Source organism: Ursus maritimus, unplaced genomic scaffold, assembly GCF_017311325.1.
Source record: "Ursus maritimus isolate PB19 unplaced genomic scaffold, ASM1731132v1 scaffold_25, whole genome shotgun sequence".
Classification (NCBI taxonomy): domain Eukaryota; kingdom Metazoa; phylum Chordata; class Mammalia; order Carnivora; family Ursidae; genus Ursus; species Ursus maritimus.
Window position 1 is genome coordinate 28213358 of NW_024425008.1, and position 18295 is coordinate 28231652.

The 18295-nt window shown below is 47.0% G+C and overlaps 1 protein-coding gene across 11 annotated transcripts in view; it reads right to left on the bottom strand.

Moving 5' to 3' along the window:
- The window catches only part of SIPA1L1 (signal induced proliferation associated 1 like 1), a 371790-nt gene that overhangs the window by 16608 nt on the left and 336887 nt on the right, over positions 1 to 18295 (bottom strand). For all 11 annotated transcript variants that reach the window (XR_005837672.1, XR_005837671.1, XR_005837673.1 and 8 more), the window contains 3 exons: positions 6416 to 6658; positions 5391 to 5556; positions 808 to 1054 (listed from right to left, as the gene is read on the bottom strand). Coding sequence is in view for 8 of the 11 variants with exons in the window: in XM_040641706.1 (XP_040497640.1) it covers positions 808 to 1054; positions 5391 to 5556; positions 6416 to 6658 (656 nt within the window). In the remaining 3 variants the exon portion in view is untranslated. The remainder of the gene's footprint in view (positions 1 to 807; positions 1055 to 5390; positions 5557 to 6415; positions 6659 to 18295) is intronic.

Below are 18295 nucleotides of genomic sequence, written 5' to 3' on the forward strand. Positions count from 1 at the left end.
TCAACACCATTAATGATGACGGAAATGCAAATCCCAAACCACAGTGAGATACCACTTCCCACTTGTTAGAACATCTATTATCAAGAAGGGAAGATACAAGTGTTGGTGAGGCTGTGGGGAAAAGGGAGCCCTTGTGCACTGTTAATGGGAATGTAAGTTGGTGCAGCCATGGGGGAAAGCAGTACAGAGGTTCTTCAAAAACAGAGCTACCACATGATCCAGAAATTCCACTCTGGGTATTTATCCAAAGAAAATGAAAACACTAACTTGAAAAAAATATATGTACCCCCAAGTTCACTGCACCATTATTTATAATAGCCAAGATATGGAGACAACCTAAGCTGTCTGATGGATGCATGATACACACACACATGAGGAGTACTACTCAGCCTTGAAAAATGAAATCTTCCCATTTGCAACAACACGGATGGACCTTGAGGGCATTATGCTGATTGAGATAAATTAGAGAAAGACAAAGAAGTCACAGGGATGTCTGTAATGTGCAGCATGGTGACTACAGTTAATTACTAGCTGCTAAGGTGCAAAGAACGCATCTTAGAAGTTCTCATCACAAGGAAGAAAAACCTTGCAACTACGCGAGGTGAGGGATACTAACTAGACTCACCGTGGTGACCGTCTCACAATACATACAAACACCGAATCGTGATGCCATACAGCTGAAACTCACATAACAACGTAAGTTAGCTACACTTCAATAAAAACCACAACCAGAACAGGCACCCCAGATGACTCTCAGGGTCTGGTGAGGCCGGCGAGCCGCGAATCTGAGACGCAGAACCCACTTACCATGCAGCGACTTCATTCCCAAGGTGTAGGAAGGCCTCCGCAACGGGAGAGACTTGGGGAGGGAAGGGTACGTGCTGCTGAAGAGGACGTCGTTGGGCAGCGCTTGGTCCAGAAGCGAAGCCCTGGAGGCGAAGAAGTGCTCCCTCTGGCCGCTGTAGATGCTCTCGTCCGACAGCGTTCGGTGCAGGGCCCGTCGTGCCGTGGGGGTGGTAGGAAAAGGGGACTGAGGAGAGGAGAGCGCCTGGAACTGGACAACAGCATCCAGACAAGTATTCAGATGACGGCGCCTATCATGGTGATAGAGTAACTCTAGTGGGAGCGCCTCTTGATAAACAACTACTACTAGTATACCTAATGAGTTTTCCGAGCTTGTTTTTAGGATGGATTTCTAGTCATTAAAATAGGGAAGCCATCTATATGTTTATACAGTTCTATATAAATGGCAGAAGTTCCAGAGAGCTGTTATCTCTCGTCTTCTGCTTGTGTCACCAGATTTTACTTGAGATTCTTCTGCAAAAAGCCTCTGAGAATCCCATTCATTGAGAAACAAGAGACACATTAACGATTATAAATACCCAGCCTGCGAGCCAACAGAGTATTGGGTCTGTTAGCAATGAAGTTATATTTACTCAGTCCTTCCTAGCCTAGTGTTCACCTTGACAGGGAGAACCACGTGGAGGACAGGTGAAGACGTGAGTAGGAGGGCTGAGTCACAGCTGGCAGAAGGCCTCCGTGGGACTTGCCGTGACACTTTGAAGGGGCAGAGACAGAACGACACAGCCACGTCTCCACTTAGGATGCGGAGAATAGAGCGGACGCTCGGGCTCATTCGTGTGCTCTGCTCAAACACGCTTCCGTTCATCACACCAAGGGTTAGTCAAGTCAAAGCTACCCGCGAGGTGGTGTGCCCCGTGCTGCAGAAATCTGAACAAATGATCGATCAAACCCATTGTAAATGAGCCCCAGGAGTGGCCGACTGTGTAAAAATTGTGCCCACTTCTAAAAATTCATGATGAGTTAAGTGCAAGGTACATAGATGCTTGCCCGGAAAACGAAGCTGCTCTGAGTCCTGAAGCTCTGGGAGTCTTTAAGTGCCCGGAACTGGGTATGGAAATGGTGATTTCCTTTTTCACCTCACCGAGAAGAGTGGGCATGACAGAGGTTAAACGGCTTGCTGATTATACTTTTAAAAAATACAGCCAGATCCTCTCTCCCCCAAGCTTCTAGGACTATTGCCTAAGGCTCCTGCCTATCGGGCCAGGCACCAGATCTCCATTCAAACACTGCTCCCAATCTTTTTTAACACCTCTGGGTTTAGCAAAGGGATTTCCTTTTCTAGTGAGTATCCCCACCGGGATGGTTATACAGAGAGGAGGCTTTCCACCAATTCTGGTTTCAGCCTCTTTGGGAAATATTAACATACTGATTCAAGGTGCTGAACTGCTACCTTGAAGAGCTCCTTGGAGCGGCATGCTTTGTTCAAAGTTATAACGTCTTGCACTAAAGAGAGGCAGGGTAGGAGATGGAAGGAAGCAATCTGCCTTGATGTTTTCCGCCCATTAAAAAGTCGTGTCGTCCCAACACGCGGGGGTGGCCCCTCACCCCAACTCTCTTCCCCTCCAGTCTTAAAGGTGTGTGCACACCGATCTGGCCCCGAGCGTGCCCTGGGCCTGCCTTGCACGGTGCTCGCCGGGCTGTGTCTGGTGCTGCCAGCCCTGGGAAAGAACCGCCACGGAGTCAGCGCTGACTCGCGAGGGATCTGAGGGCCCGTCAGGCCAGGGGGGTTTGCAGACTGCTCCAGGGGACCCTACCGGTTCCTCACAGCGTCACTGTGTGGGGAGACGAGACGTTCAGGTGGGACCAGGCGCCCATGACGCCCACCCCTCCATCAGAGAAACTCCGCTTTCCCACTTCTACATATTGGACTTCTGTGTATAGTTTTATTTTAAAAAGGGGGGTCTCTTGAACTTCAAAATCCTCTGGGCACCACTGATCTATTTCAAAGCTGAGGAACAAGGCCTAGAGGAGTAACATCTTGGATCGGCTCGGTCTCCTGTTCTCTCTCTCTTTCCAGTCCTCCTGGCTTCAGTGGGAGGTTCACCCGCACCTGCAGGAAGCAAGCGCCACGTCTTCCCGAACACCCGAGCTGCACGGAGCCTTTGGTCTATGCCTGAGTTCCGGCTGCAAAGTGGGACTACAGGTTTGCGCTGCGTCTGTTCACTGGCCGCAGCCTCGGGGACCATAAGGTGACCCCATCTCCGCCTGCCCGTGAGGTTTCCTAGAGTGTGAGCGCTCTGCCATCTTCCTTGAGGCAGGAGCTCCGTGGCAGCAGCTTCGGCCCCGCAGCCGCCTACCTCCGAGCTGCAGCCTGCCACGTCCTGCGGCAGACGTCTCACTCGGCTGGCAAATCAGCCTGGGAGTGACCCTGGCATCTGGTATTAACCATCACCCACAGGAAGCACTTGCTATCTGAGAAAGCCAGTGCGTCCGAGTGGGTTCCAAGCATCACGGCCCAAAGCTGGCCACTGCTGGGACCCTGACGCCTGATGCAGTGGCTCGGGGCCTTGAGCCAGGCGTGGCCTGGAAGACTTCTCAAGGGCATGCTGGCCTTCCTGACACAGCAGAGCCATGGGCATTCCGACGGAGAATCTCAGAAGACACACAGAGATACTTAGCTAAAGTCATCTGAAACCAAACCGAACAGGACGACACTGGAGGGGAAACAACCATTACTTCCAGCCCTTCCCAGTAACAGAGTAGCCAGTGGAGGGCTTTCTCTGCAAGGGTCTCACGGTAATGCTGTCATGACATAAAGAAAGTGCACCCCTGTTTCAATAAGGAATGTTAAAATAATTCATTTTGCAAATAAAAGCCCAGAACAGGAGTAAGGGTGAAACAGACATTTGCTTTCAATTATTTCCACTGCATGAGTAAATCAAAAGAATGAAAGCTCTGAGTTTGCCCCTTTCCAAAAATGTTAAATTGAGAATTGGACGAAAGATTCCTTTCAGGGCAGGTTTTATTTTCCTCTAATCTCAAAGGAAAAATCTGAAAAAATTTTTATTTTGAAACTGGTACTTAAACATTTTAATACACCTCTTTGGGTTCTGACGGATAAAGAAGTTTCAAGCACTATCTTTTCCGAGGTTGCTAAGGAAACCGTTTGTACCCTGCGGGATGAGTCAGAACTGTTAAGTGCTGGCTTATAAAACAGAAATTACAGAAATCAAGAATGGCAAGTCTTTAAAATGATTTATGATGTTAATGTTTATGTTAATAAATCTTTTTTCTCAGCACAATGCCAGAATGGCCTTTAGAGTACATTTAATTTCTGTAAATGCTGATTTTTCAGTTTAGGGGGGTACACCTGACCTATCTTGAGGAAGGCACGCACCCCTCCCCCCGAGTGGTGATGAGAAGCCTGAATGGGAATGGACAAGGCCACACAGCCCATCCCGCTGGGCATGCCCCCTGCACTCTGATCCCAGTTTGAGGACAGCAAGTGGTTAGGGAAATACTTTAGCTTACCTTTTCAATCAATTGTCAGAGTTCTTCTTAAATTACACTCTCTAGTCACTCCGAACAGACTACCAGCTATTCAACTAAGGACCTGGACAACAGAACACGTCCACGTTTGCTGTGCTGACCTTCCTGGGGGTGGATTCCCTCCTTCTGGGGCTGCACAACACACCGCACAGAGAAATGCCTCATGCTCAGAGTGTAATACCTTTGGGCCCCACTCAACAAACGCCAGCTCCGAGCCCTGGGAGGGCAAGATCGCACACTTCCGAGGACAAGAAAGCAGAGCGCCTCAAATAGGCTTCAGGGGTCCTCTGAGCTGAGGCAGGCCACAAACCCTTCTATGTGGTCGTGCAGAGGTCTGGCCACTGACACACAAACACAAACCCTGAGCACGCACTCGGGACCTGATGGGGAGGGAGGCTGGATTTAGAGAAGACATTTCTAGTCTGGAATTCTTCGAGGGAAGCAGAGAGAAGGTTTTGAGAAGTAAAGAGAGTCTAGACCTAGTTTGCTGGGCTGAAGAGATGGCTTTTGGAGGGTCACGGGGTGAAGAGAGTGGGTGTGCACAGGCTGCTTCTCTGAGTGACCGAGCAGCATGTGACGCTCCGGCAGTAGGCCTGCCTGGCCGGGGGTGGAGGTGGGGCACGCAGGGCAGGACGTGAACTGGGAGCTACTTGTGGGGGGAGGGACCCTCTGGACAGAAGGCAGTAAAGCATTTACAGAAAACTTTCTGTCTGACGAGGGAGCCACAGGTGCTCTGCAAAGTTCTCAGAAGCACGGTCATCTGAGCTCATGTCTGTGAAAGAGCGTGGTTGTGCACGGGGAGTGGGGTACGCTAAAGAAGATAAGGAAGGGTGGTGGGGCCAGGTAGATACAAAGCCGGACTAAGAGGTGTGGCAGCGGGAAGAGAACGTGGGGAGAACATTGTGAGCTAATTTTAGGGCAGAGCGGGTGAGCGCAGGAGCCAGGAGCCGACACCTCCTGGCAGGTCCCACTGCAGCGAGCAGCCCCGGCCCGTCTGGCCTCCCTAACGGCCATGCGCCCCCAGCTCTGTCCTGTACCTTAAAGTTCTTCTGGGATTCGGGAGTTGGGCTTTCCAGGTCGATGAGTTTCTTGAGGTCCTCCTCGATGGTGGACTTGGAGGCTGGCTTGGGGGACGCCCGGAGGTCCCTGGTGGAGGCGCGCAGCCTGGTGTGGGCGATCTCGTTGCCGTCACTCTGATGGCGCCTGGAAAGGAAGGGAAGAGATGGCAGAAGCCAAGCAGACAAGGGGGACCTAAGGCCACGACGGACCCTGAGGCTGTAAGTCAGGGGGGACATATGAAAGGAGAGCAAAGGACAATCTGCTCAGATAAATGCTTGTGAAAAAAACCACACACACAACCAACTGGAAGTACGAAATAAAAATCTGATGGATAAATTGCTTCTCTACAGCGAACTATCAGTTTCACTAAGCCAAAATCAGCAAGACTTAGTAATAAGACCACAGGCTAGGAATCCCCAATGTAATTTTTTTTTTTTTAAGATTTTATTTATTTATTTGACAGAGAGAGAGACAGCCAGCGTCCCAGGACCCTGGGATCACGTCCTGAGCCGAAGGCAGACGCTTAACGACTGAGCCACCCAGACGCCCCCCCCCCAATGTAACTTTTGTACAAACACAAACAGTGTAACTGAATGAATCATTTAGAGGTTTTTCCCTGTACTACTCTGTCAAAAAGTTCTTCATATTCAGGGTAGTCCCTTTCTGATGCTCCCTCTGGTGGCTTCTGAGTTCAAAATCCCATGGGAAGCCTGGGATTAATATCATCAAAGGGGACTGAGGGTCAATTACTCTGAAGTCTGTTCTTCAGACACACTCCCTCCTACGAGATCTAAGATCCTCCAGGCAAGGTTCTGCCACACAACTTATTTAAGGAATAAAGCAGAGAAATAATTTGAGACAAGTTTTACTTAGGAGGAAAAAAAAAAATCTCCCTACCAAACCCCAGCCGGCCTCCTCTGTGGTAGGAAAGTGCCTCAACCTTTTCTGTTCTCTGCCATGTTAAAAGCAAACCACCCAGCAAGACAAGCAAAAGAATTCTTACTTTCTTGTGTCCATAAATCCCACGGAGTTTATGGTTCCTTCGGGTTTCTTCCACCCAATCAGGTACTTGCTGGTTGCGCCCTGGCGAGGGTAGAAGGTCCTGGGGCCGGACGAAGAGGAGGAGGAGGAGGAGGAGGGGAAGGAAGGTGCGAGCTGCGAGGTGGCAGGATGGAGCTCTTCTTTCGGGGAGCTTCTGGCACTGGTGAAGACCACTGGGCTGGCAGAGTGTCGGGAGCTCATGGTACTGAGGAGAAGCGGGAGAGAGACAAAAGGACCCCAGTGTGACGTGTGCACCCCAGGGTCTACACGGCAGCAATCAAAGTGTCGTCCAGGACAGGGTTATGGCCAGGTTAAAGAATAATGACTGCTTCATAAAATATTAATGGGACTGGCTGGCTAGGCTTTCTTGTTTTCTCACTATAATTTAAATGCCTCCTGTAAAAATGAAACACGGTCACTGGGGCTTAGTCTGCACTTTAAGTGAAGAGGTGAAAACAGCTGAGACCTCAGGGATGCTTTGAAACGTGCTGGCACGCCGGAGTTTGCTATGGGGGGTCTAGAAGAGGCAAGGAGCAGGAGAACTGGCAATAAAAGGTCTGGCTGTCTCCATGGCTGTCTGCCTTGCCTTCCTCAGAACTAGCGATGCTCCCCAGGTCCAAGCTGGATCAGCACACAGTTCTCCAAACACCCACATCCGAGGCCAGTGGGGCTCACTGGTGTCTCCTTCCCCATGGCATCTGGCATTAAGATGGACTCTCTTGAAGAGCTGTTCAATGGAATGAAAACGGGCCACTATGCTACGCCATATAAAAAATCAACTCAAAATGGATTAAAGACTTGAATGTAAGACCTGAAATCATAAAACTCGTAGAGGAAATCATAGGGGATAAGCTCCTTGACATTGATCTTGGCAATAATATTTCTGGATTTGACACCAAAAGCAAAGGCAACAAAAGCAAAAATAAGTGGGGACTACGTCAAATTAAAAGGCTGTACAGCAAAGGAAACCCTCAATAAAATGAAAATGCGACCTAGTGAAGGAGAAAATAGTCGCAAATCATACATCTGATAAGGGCACAATATCCAGAATATAGAAGAACTCATATAACTCAATAGAAAAAAAATCTGATTAAAAAATGGGCAGTCTGAATAAACATTTTTCCAAAGAAGACATACAGATGGCTAACAGGTACATGGCAAAGATGCCCAACCTCACTAATTGTGTGGGAATAGCAATTCTAAACCACAATGAAATACCACTCACACCTGTTCGAATGGCTGTTATCACTACATCGAAAACTAATGAAGTGCACTGTATGGTAATTAACATATTAAAAAAAGTTTTTTAATTTAAAAAAATTTAAAAAACTGTAATTATTATGTCACTCAAAACCAAATATTTATTGAGACCTTCACTTCTAATAAACCTCCATTTAACAACAACAAAAGAATGGCTGTTATCAAAAAGACAAGAAATAACAGGGGTTAACAAGGATGTGGAGAAAAGGAACCCCTTGTGCACTGTTGGTGGGAATGTAGTTTGGTGCAGCCACTATGCAAAACAGTATGAAGGTTCATCAAACAATTAAAAACATAACTACTATATGATCTAGAAACTCCACTTCTGTGTATTTATACAGAGAAAGTGAAAGTACTAACTTGAAAGTATCTACACTCCCATGTTCACTGCAGCATTATTTACAATAGCCAAGCTATGGAAACAACCTAAGTGCCCACTGATAGATGAATGGACTAAAAAAACGTGGTATACATACACAGTGAAATATTATACAGCCCTAAAAAAGAAGGAAATTCTGCCATTTGCAACAGTATAAATGTGTCTTGAGGACATTATGCTAATTGAAATAAGTCAGACAAATACTATATAATCTCACTTATATGTGCCATCTGAAAAAAAAACCAAGCTCTCAGATACAGAGAACAGATTGGTGTAGCTACAAGTGGGGGGTGCAGGGTGGGCGGGGGCGGGAAGAGGGTCAAAAGGTACAAACGTCCTCATGTAAGAGGAGTCCTGGGGATGTGACGCACAGCACGCTGACTAAATATAAAAATACAAAGCTGTTCGTCATCGATATAATTTGGACTTTGCTTCAAGATTACAAAACTAAAGTCTACAGGACTCAAGGAGAAGGCTACGCATTACACATGAAAACTCAAGACTTTTAAAACTGGGGCTGAGAGTTCAGGTGGTCTACGACGCTGGAGGCCCTTTGACGGCAGAATGTCCACACGTCCCTCCCTGGGATCTCACAGGACCTGAGTCCACACCACGGGAGCCCTGCTGAGTTCTCCAGTTTCGGCTGAGGCCAGAGACGTGGGCTCTTCCCCCAGGGGACTTTGTCACTGAAGGTTTAGTGACCAGGATGTGGTCTCTCAGCCTTTGCCAGCAGCACATCATCTGTCAGAAACCAATGGTCCTGATCTGAGCAAAGTATGGACTTGACTTAACAATGACGCATTAGCTACGATGAATATACCACAGACAACGGGTGGGGGGTACACGGGAACTCTCTGCACCGTCTTTGTAACTTTTCTGCCAACCAGAAACTATTCTCTAATAAAAACACTTCTTATTAAAAAAAAGAAGCGAATGAACAAAACAAAAATCAAAGACCACCCGAATCTTAGTGGTGCTGAGAGAACACGCACAGATGACAGTCAGTCCTGAGCCCCCACCCGCAGCCTTCCCTAAAAATCCGTTCCAGCTGGCTTGCATATTTATGTAGGTCTAAAGATTCATGGACCGTACCATGAAGAACATCTTTATGATAGAGGCAGAGGGTTCTTTAATAGAATTATAAAAGGAAGGACTGAACCCCACTGAAAGTAAGAACTTCTATTCCTCCAAAGACACAAAGAATATATGTCAAACATATACCCAACAATGGGCTTCTGTCCAGAATACAGAACTCCTAAAAATCAACCAGACAGACCACCATACAGACAAAATGAGCAAAGGTCTGGAAAGGAATTTCACAAACAAGAATATCTAAAAGACTAATAAACATTCACGCCTAACATCATCAGTTAGGAAAATGCAAATTGAAGCCAAAAGAAGAACCAGTACACACCCACCAGAATGGCTAAAATTAAAAACACTTATAACATCAAGTGCTAGAAAAGATGTGAAGCGACCAGAACGCTCACACGCTACCGATGCGAAGGTTACTTGTCACGATCTGGTTCGCGTTCTCTGCTAAAGCTGAATGTACGCGTATCGTAGGACACGGCAACCCCACTCCTAGGTATGTGCTCCCCGGACACACACACGTGTACCCATGGACACGTACAAGAATCTGTGGTAGTCCCACACTGGAGACACTCCGAATGTCCACGGCAGAATGGATACAAGAGCTACTGTGTGTTCTCTCAGTGTAACTATAACACAGTAATGAAAATAACCCTGCGACCTGCTACCCATGGTGAGTCTCGCCAACACGATGCTGACTGAAGACACCAGACACAGGATAAAACCTGTGGTACGATTCCATTTATGTCAAGCCAAGAATAGGCAAAACACGTGTGTGAATGGAGGATTCAAGATTGTGTTTACCTTGGGGAGGAGGTGGGAATGACCGGGGAAGACAAGTGCGGGGGGTGTGTCTGGACGTTGGCTATGTTCCAGTTCTGGATTGGGGTGGTGGTTACACAGGTATGTGCACTTTGTGAAAATCCCCGCTGATGCACTGTATGACCGGAACCTCTCTCTGTAAGTGTGTTACACTTCAGTGAGAACACACCCACAAAAATAAATCAAAAGCAGATAACCTGAAAGGAGGAGGCGCTATCAGTCCATGAGAGCCACGGACTGGAACAGGGCATGGAACAGAGGTGATCTGCGAAGTTCTCCACACTAAGTGGGCCTTACTGCCGCAGATCAAACAGAAACATCTTCGCTTCTGTAACTAAGGAGGGGGTACCAGGCTCAAACCTCAGAAAAAGTATGATAAAAAAAAATGACCAGCCACATTCTAACCGCTCTAACAGTTTTTTGTTTGTTTTTGCCAGAGACTTTTGTAGCTAGACAGGAAGAGAAAGGAAAACAATCCCTCACAAGACCTCAGAGGGCAGCACAAATTTAAAAGCCATGTAATCTCATTTAATTTTTACCTCTTGATAACAAATACCCCATTTGTTTACTTTTCAAATGAAGAAAAGGAATGCAGAACTCTTCCATGAATGCCATATGTTAAATCAATAAGAACAAAATAACAGTTGGTCTCTGTTATGAAAAACAGACTAAAAGTGGGAAGATGAACCAGAAGGAAAAGGAAGCAGGAAGGACATAAAGACAGAGGCAGACAGGCTCGGCCGGAGTGGCACCAGGGACCAGAGACAGGGCAACATCCAGGAACTTGGGGGGCATCGACAGCAGCTTCCTAAGTGGTAAGAGTGGACGTAGCCTCTGCGGCCATTGGCCACAGTGTGACAGGCCTGCGGCTGTTTATTGCTTACTTAGGGACAGGAGCTTATCTCTGGTTTGCAGACTTTCCCCACCTGACTATACCTACCTCATACACACAACACAGATGTGGGGGTGTCTGCAGCCTCTTCGGTGGTTATGGTCTGAGGCAGATTCCCACAAAGGGCAAAACAGTAAATCAGGGTCTAACGTGCACACCTTCGTCTTGGGTAATCACGTGCTTGCTTTACCTGCCTTGATTAGTACCCACCACCGAATGCAGGTGTTTTTGAATTACCGGAACCGATGCATATTAAAGCATGTGTTATGTTAAAGGACAGACTGCAGGGCCCCACCCCCGAGATTCTGATTGGGTAGGTAGGCGGACACATGGGAATGTGTACTCTGACTTGTTCCTAGCCGATGCCATGGTCCTTAACTCATGACCTGAAAACCACCGTACCAGATGTGCATTTGAAATGCCCACCGTTTCCATTTCTGAGCAACGGGCATCTTGATATGACAGCATGGGCACTCAGAACCCTGGGGCTTTCAAAGACTAAACGTTTGGTCAAAATAGAAATAATTAGCCATGAGAATAAAACGTAAATTGCATAGTCCATTAATTTATAAATCATTTCTCCATGTTTTACAAAATAGCCATGCTGGTTTCAGCCATACTGTCTGGCCTGCGTGGAAAGGGAAGTTATAGAAAAGGCTTGGAAACATCGGAGAGAGAGCAATATCGACATGAGATAGTTTTGGGAGCGCTTTGCTTCCTGTATGAATTTAATTAGTACCATTTCCCTGGGAGGCATTCAGTACGTTTCTGCTCTAGACTATGAACTCTTTGCAGGCAGAAATTTGTGTATCTGACAATGCCAGAGTTCCGCGGACACCCAATAAAACAGTCGTTGGACGAAGGGTTTCTCTCTAGCACGTACGGAGCACGCTATTTAACTTGTTTACCTTATTGATAGCCTGTCTCCCCCACTTGAATGTGAACCCCACAAGGGCTGATCTTTTTCTCCTTCACTGCTATATTTCTCCATGCCTACCACAGTGGCTGGCCATTGTAGGCATTCAATATCTGATGAAAGAAACTGTCACATAAATTAGCTATTCATTTTAAATGTAAGAGAGGGTTATGTGTGAAGACAGTGCGTTTTACTCAGGCTGTATTTAAAACTGGGTGTTGCTTTATTTTTATTGCAAGAAATAATTAAATCTACAGATTCTGCCTCTGTTTGTAAGTGTTTTCTTAAAAGGATAATTGCTTAAGTAAGACCATAGACCCCAGTTATTGGTTTTATCTGTGAACACGATGGCTGGCACAAGCTCCCAGGTGTGAAACAACAGCACACTCATATTCACTAATGGTTATGATCAAGACAGCCCTACTTAACGACTGATTAGATCTGGGAACAAAGGTAAAAGCAAAAACAAATGAATAAGTCGTTGACAGTTCTTCCTTCTTTAACGTACACGACTCAGAGCACGAAGCGAGGTGAGCATCGGCACACCTGGCCTCTAATTCCAAGTACGTGCATGAGGGTATCAAAACACATTCTTGGGCTCCAGTCCCGGAGGTTTTAAATTGATAGAGCTGGGGTGGTCCCTGGGTTATGTATTCTCGCAGAATCTCCCCCAAGTGTGCACACCGACTGAGAACTGCTCGAGTCAGTTGAATTATTCATACTGTTATGACTTCATCAAAATCCCACTTCTTATTGTCGAGATCAAGCAGGTGAAGCCACAGGGCACCTGGGTGGCTCAGTTGGTTAAGTGGTTAAGTGTCTGCCTTTGGCTCAGGTCATGATCCCGGGGTCCTGGGATCGAGCCTTGCACTGGGCTCCCTGTTGAATGGGGAGTCTACTTCTCCCTCTCCTTTGCCTCTCTCCCCTGCTCCTGCTCTCCTTCTCTCTCTCTCAAATAAATAAAAATCTAATAAAAAAAAAAAAGGTGAAAAGGTGAAGCCACTGGAGCGGTGTTTCCCAGCCATGGACTGTAGCCACCTGCAGGGACTGACATAAATGAAGATTCCTTGGCTTACGTCAGATCTTCAAGAGCCCTAGGAATCCTGGAGATTTCATGTGAATTCAATACATGGCAATTCGGTTGTACCCCGGGCAAATCAGCTCTCTCCATGGGAGTTGTGCAAGAAGGAAATGAGCAAGTAATACAAACGAAAAGAGAACAGCAATCGGTACGTTAGGACACGGCAAATACAAGACCCACGACTTTTCTCATTGTGTCAGAGGTGACTTTAACTCCGAGTACACCCAGACTGAGCCATCTGGTCAGAGGGCGCCCGGACTCCCCATGAGGGGCCACCAGCTTTACTTGTTATACAAGCCACAGGGCGTTTCCCCTTTCCTAAAAACGGCCCACGCTTTGATTTGTTCGCTCCTTCCAGGACATGAACCTTGAAAAGGAAGAGATCTCCGCGCACACACTACCTCCCACAAAAAGAAATGAGGCCGCAGGGTAACTGGACATGTGGGGCAGCGTGTCCGGACTTCTCGTCTCAGCCCAGTGAGACCGTGAACCCGGTGCACCGCGACCTGGTTCTCCGACATCCCAGCTGTGGTAAAACGCTAGGAGAGGATGGATGACCAATCTGCCAGTCACGGCAGCTACCGCGTCACCAAGGAGGGGCTCCATCTGCTTGTCGACCTTGCAAAAGGACGAAGCACGGAGCCGGACTGTCAGGAGACAGAGGCCCAAGTGCCAGAGCTCTGAGGGCCTGGGGAGCCTTCCTGTGCTGCTGCACTGTCACCGAGACCACCGCCTCCCGCGGGACACGTCTGCCACACTCTCCGTGCTGCTGAAGGAAACACTCGGAGTCGTCTGCCATCCTGGCGTGACACAGAGCGACAGATCTGAGACAGGCTGGGTCTGCTAAGGATGATATTTTCAGGAGGGGGAGACCAGCAATTAGTCACCTGTCTAATGGCTATGACAAAATCCGCACGAAGGCTGTGAATGCTGGCCTAGCACCAAGGGGAGGGGATCGGGTTTCCTGTGATTACTTGTACAAATAACAAATAAGCCAGCCTCTGGGTGACAGATAATGTGGGGGACATGATTAAGGAGGAGGACTGCCCCCACTGTGTGCAACACTAGCCAATTCGGCCAATACTGGGCTCCAGAGTTTAGGAGGGCTTCAGGAGACACGAATTCTAAAGGACCGCGGAAAAATGAAATGGGAATGATGAAGCTGGCGGAGGGGATGTCCCAGGAACTGTGGTAAAGAAAACTGTCCGTCTAGAACATGGGCTATTTCTATGGCGCGCACTGGGTGCTGTGTGTAAGGGATGAATTACCGATTTCTACTCCTGAAGCCGACACTGCCCTGTACGTTAACTAGACTGTAACTTAAAAACAAATAACGTGAGGTGTTTAGTAAGTCCAAGGGCGCACTAACATAGAAAGCGTAGGGAAATGGGTGGCCAGGGATACACAGTAGGAGGGGCTTTAGGGGTCATGGTGGACGGCGAGCTAACGAGTCTGCGACGCAGAGCTACTTAGGAGGGAGCTAACGAGAGAACCACGAATATTAACATTTTTTTTAAAGCACCGCTGAGAAGAATGTCACGTTCAGGTCTGGCATCTAAAAAAGACAAAGAAAACAAAGTAGGAAACTTAAGCAGCAAAAATGTAATTGTAGAATGAGACGCATAAAGGACAATTATAGGACCTGTGGGAGATACGGGTTTGCTGAAGGAAAAGGAGCGAGATAAACCTCATTAAGGCGGGTGATGGGAGAACTTGAAAAAGGAAATGCCAAAACCTTTCGTCTCAAAAGAACATTGACAGTTTGCAATACACTGGATAACCTTTTCTTATTCTCACCAACATATAAAAACAACCATTTTGTAAGCAGGCCGGGTGTTATTTGATCACAGATAAGGGACACGCGTGGTGAAATGCCCCGACTGGCCCTAGGGCTGGTCCGTGGGAGGACTGGCCTTGCACACCTCGATCTCAGCACGCAAATGTACTTTCCTTCTATTTCTCTCTCGACTTGCCTGGAGGTGGAGGAGGGCGGTTAGAAATATATATATATTTTGTTGCAAATGGCTTCTTGTTGGTATCCGTAAATTTTATAATCTTAGCCTTCAAAAATCTCCTTAATGTGTAGAAGAAACTCAGCTCAAAAAAACCATTTATTCTCTCTTAATTGTGCATGTAAGCTGCAGCGGGAGGAACTGCAGATAGGTAGACACAGGATGAAGTTTTGAAGAGGGAGACGACATGATAAGCACCGGAATTGCTCAGAGAGGATGTGGACTCTCTCTTTTTGGGATTATCTCCCCTCTCCCTGCTTTTGAGGCAGGTGGACAGGTTCTCATCCTGGTAGGATGGTTTCAATAGGACAAGGGATAAACTCTGTTCCTTCGGAGTTCCTTTTGGCCTTATGATTTAACGGCATTTGGAGAATTTAGGCTTTCCCTATTGACTGGATGAATGAATTAGCTGCATCACAAAACAGAGCAGTGAGAACTTCCGGGCGGCGAGTGCCACATCAAGCAATCGGACATCTGTGGCTTGACAGAGGTCTCATTTTGTCAGTGCTCACTTGAAATTTCAACCACAGCGGTTCTGTTTCTCAGTCTCTGAGGTTAGCGGAACATCACTGTATTTTGGATAAAATCATCACCCACTCCCATGAACTGAAAGAAATGGGGCACACACACCAGATCACCCGGAATTCTGCCATATCAAAGCAAAATACAATATAATCCTGAATGTCCACGTGTGTCAGACCACAAAGAAGAAATGACCAGTGAAAATGACCCACGGACGTAAGACGAGCAGAGCCAACAACACGTTGAAGAGAAGTTCTGGGTTTATCATTTTAGAGGCTGCATGTTCAAATTCTGAATTAGCCCATAAAACTTAGAAAAAGAATATTCTCACCTTAATAAAAAAGCGTAGATGAGAGGCAACTAATGGTAAGCAATTAAAAAGAGTTCCAGGCAGGAGAGATGTGAGAAGGAAATGTTGTTATAGAGACAGCAGAATCATTTCTAAACAAAGAAGGCATAGTTTTCACATAGCAGGACGCCGGAGAGGGCAAAGGACAAACTGTAAGCGCAGCAGCTCTAACGCACAGCGGCGCGCAGCCCGGCGCTCGGGAGCCCACGGCCGTCTTAATGCTCAATGTAAACTCAACCCGAGAAGCCCTCCTTTACCTCTACTCTCAAGAAACACACAGCTTTTCTGGCATGAAAAGTGAACTTATTAAGCCAACCAGCAAGGGCACATTCATGAACGTGAACGGTACTGATGACCGTGGGCAGGCATTTTTCTTGGACTTTAATCAGCCCTTTTAGTGAATGTCAGACACTGACTAACTTACATCCAGATACTGACGGATACTTGCAGACAAGCTATTAAAAAGTCCTCCCCGGTTGTATTTTGCAGATGAAACAAATCTTACATAGAGAGGACTTTACTAAATGTTCACGCTGCACCGGTACTTTCGTAGACTCTCATACATATACCTGTACCTAAAACCACTAGAGCTCTGTGCAAATACGGACACTTCTATACACTAAGCTTTGAACTACAGTAGTCGGAGCGGAGGATTTATGTGATTTTTGAAATGGATTATTGGTGGGGGCCCTGAGGAGTCATCAGGCAAAAAGTGGGAACTTGAAGGAACAAGTTACTCCTATTTGATGACCAGGACGTCCTGAGCACCTGTCCACTCTGCTCACGGTGGCACGCGATATGCAGAGGTGCTGAGGATGAACAGTGGGCGAGAAATCCTCCGGTACCGATGTCATCACATGGGGGGGTACCCCTCGGCTGCCGAGCTCTGGGCGCTGATGGCACCAGGAGGGAGCAGCAGAACGGCTGGCAAATGAGGGCAAATGAAGGTGGGCTGTGGAAGCCTGGACCCCCGAACAGGTCAGGTCAGGACGTCAGAGAAGAAATGTGTATTTGCAACCATGAGGTGGGGTTTTCAGCTTTATAACGTGTGCTCCTAAATCTAGTTCTGACGTCAGCAATGCCACTGGCTATGCAGGACGAGAGCACCATATGTTAACAAAGGGGGTCTTTGGTCACCACACAAACCAGCACTGCCTACTGCCCAGGCCAGAACTCTAAGAAAAAGAAGAGCCCAGTTGGTGAGAATCTGTTATTTATTTATTTATTTACTTATTTATTTATTTACTTATTTACTTACTTACTTACTTTTACTTACTTACTTACTGAAGCAGGCTCTGTGCTGGGCATGGAGTGCACGACCCTGAGATCAAGACCCGAGCTGAGACCAACAGTCGGGTGCTTAATCGACTGAGTCACCCCTGGCAAGAGGGTTTTAAGACTGGAATGGTCTTTGTCTCTCCTGTGGTCACCATAAACCTTTTTTTTTTGGGGGGGGGGGGAGTGGTTTAAGACCTGAAAGTGAAATAGGCGTTGCAAAAAAAATAAATACACATCTCTCCCTAAATTTTCAAACTTCATAGAAAATACATATATATTCTAGGGAGCGACACATCAGGGCCATTAATAGACTTTTTAATTGTAGAAAGTTATCAGTGTGTATGGCTTCTCTAATGATATGCGAATAGAACCACCCTGTGTAATTACCAACTTACATTAATGCAGTTCTCCTGGGGTGCCACAAAAAACCTGCACAATCATCAACAGGGAGACTCGAGGACAGAGGGGTAGGAACACAGCCCAGCCAGAAATACGCAGTGGAACTTAATCACTGTAATTTAGATTTTGTCACCAAGTCCCAGGTACGAGCTCTTTTACGCACTGTCAAGAGATCTCCACATTAATTGCTATTCCTGTCTTCCGAGGACACAAACACTCTAATTTGCAGTGATTTGAGTTTCTCCAGCACTGTGCATTTGGTGGCTAAGACCCTCTTTCCTCCAGAGAAGGAAGTCTGTTAAAGCTCTGATTATCCAGCTCACCCTGCCAAGATCAACAGACTACAGTCACAAAGCACCCTGCTTACCAGAGTCTAGAAACGAATGTGACTCAGCCTATCAGCGGGTGGAAGCCCTGCCACCCTCCCTGAAAGGCCACATTCTTCTCTTCTCCACTAAGTTTGACTTTCAACAGAAGAGTTATTTCCAAATGACGATTTAAATGATTTCTGCATGGTCAGTTTGAAGCAGAAAATTCAGATAATCCTCTGAGGCCTTCAGCCAGCCCCAGTCAGCATGGTCAGATAATGCAAGCCCAGGTGCCTACTTTTTTTTTCATGGGGGGAGCTTTGTACCCCTGGGATTTGTTAGATGGCACAGCTGACATCTTGTGCTTTGGCTCCAGAGGCCCAGCCCTTTTCAACCTTACTCCACGGGGGATGCTATTCCAGACAAGACCTCCCTAACTTGACTTTCTTCTGCCATCAAATTAGACCAGGCATATATATCCCCAAACGGGATATCATTTTTTTAAGATTTTATTTGAGAGAGTAAGAGAGAG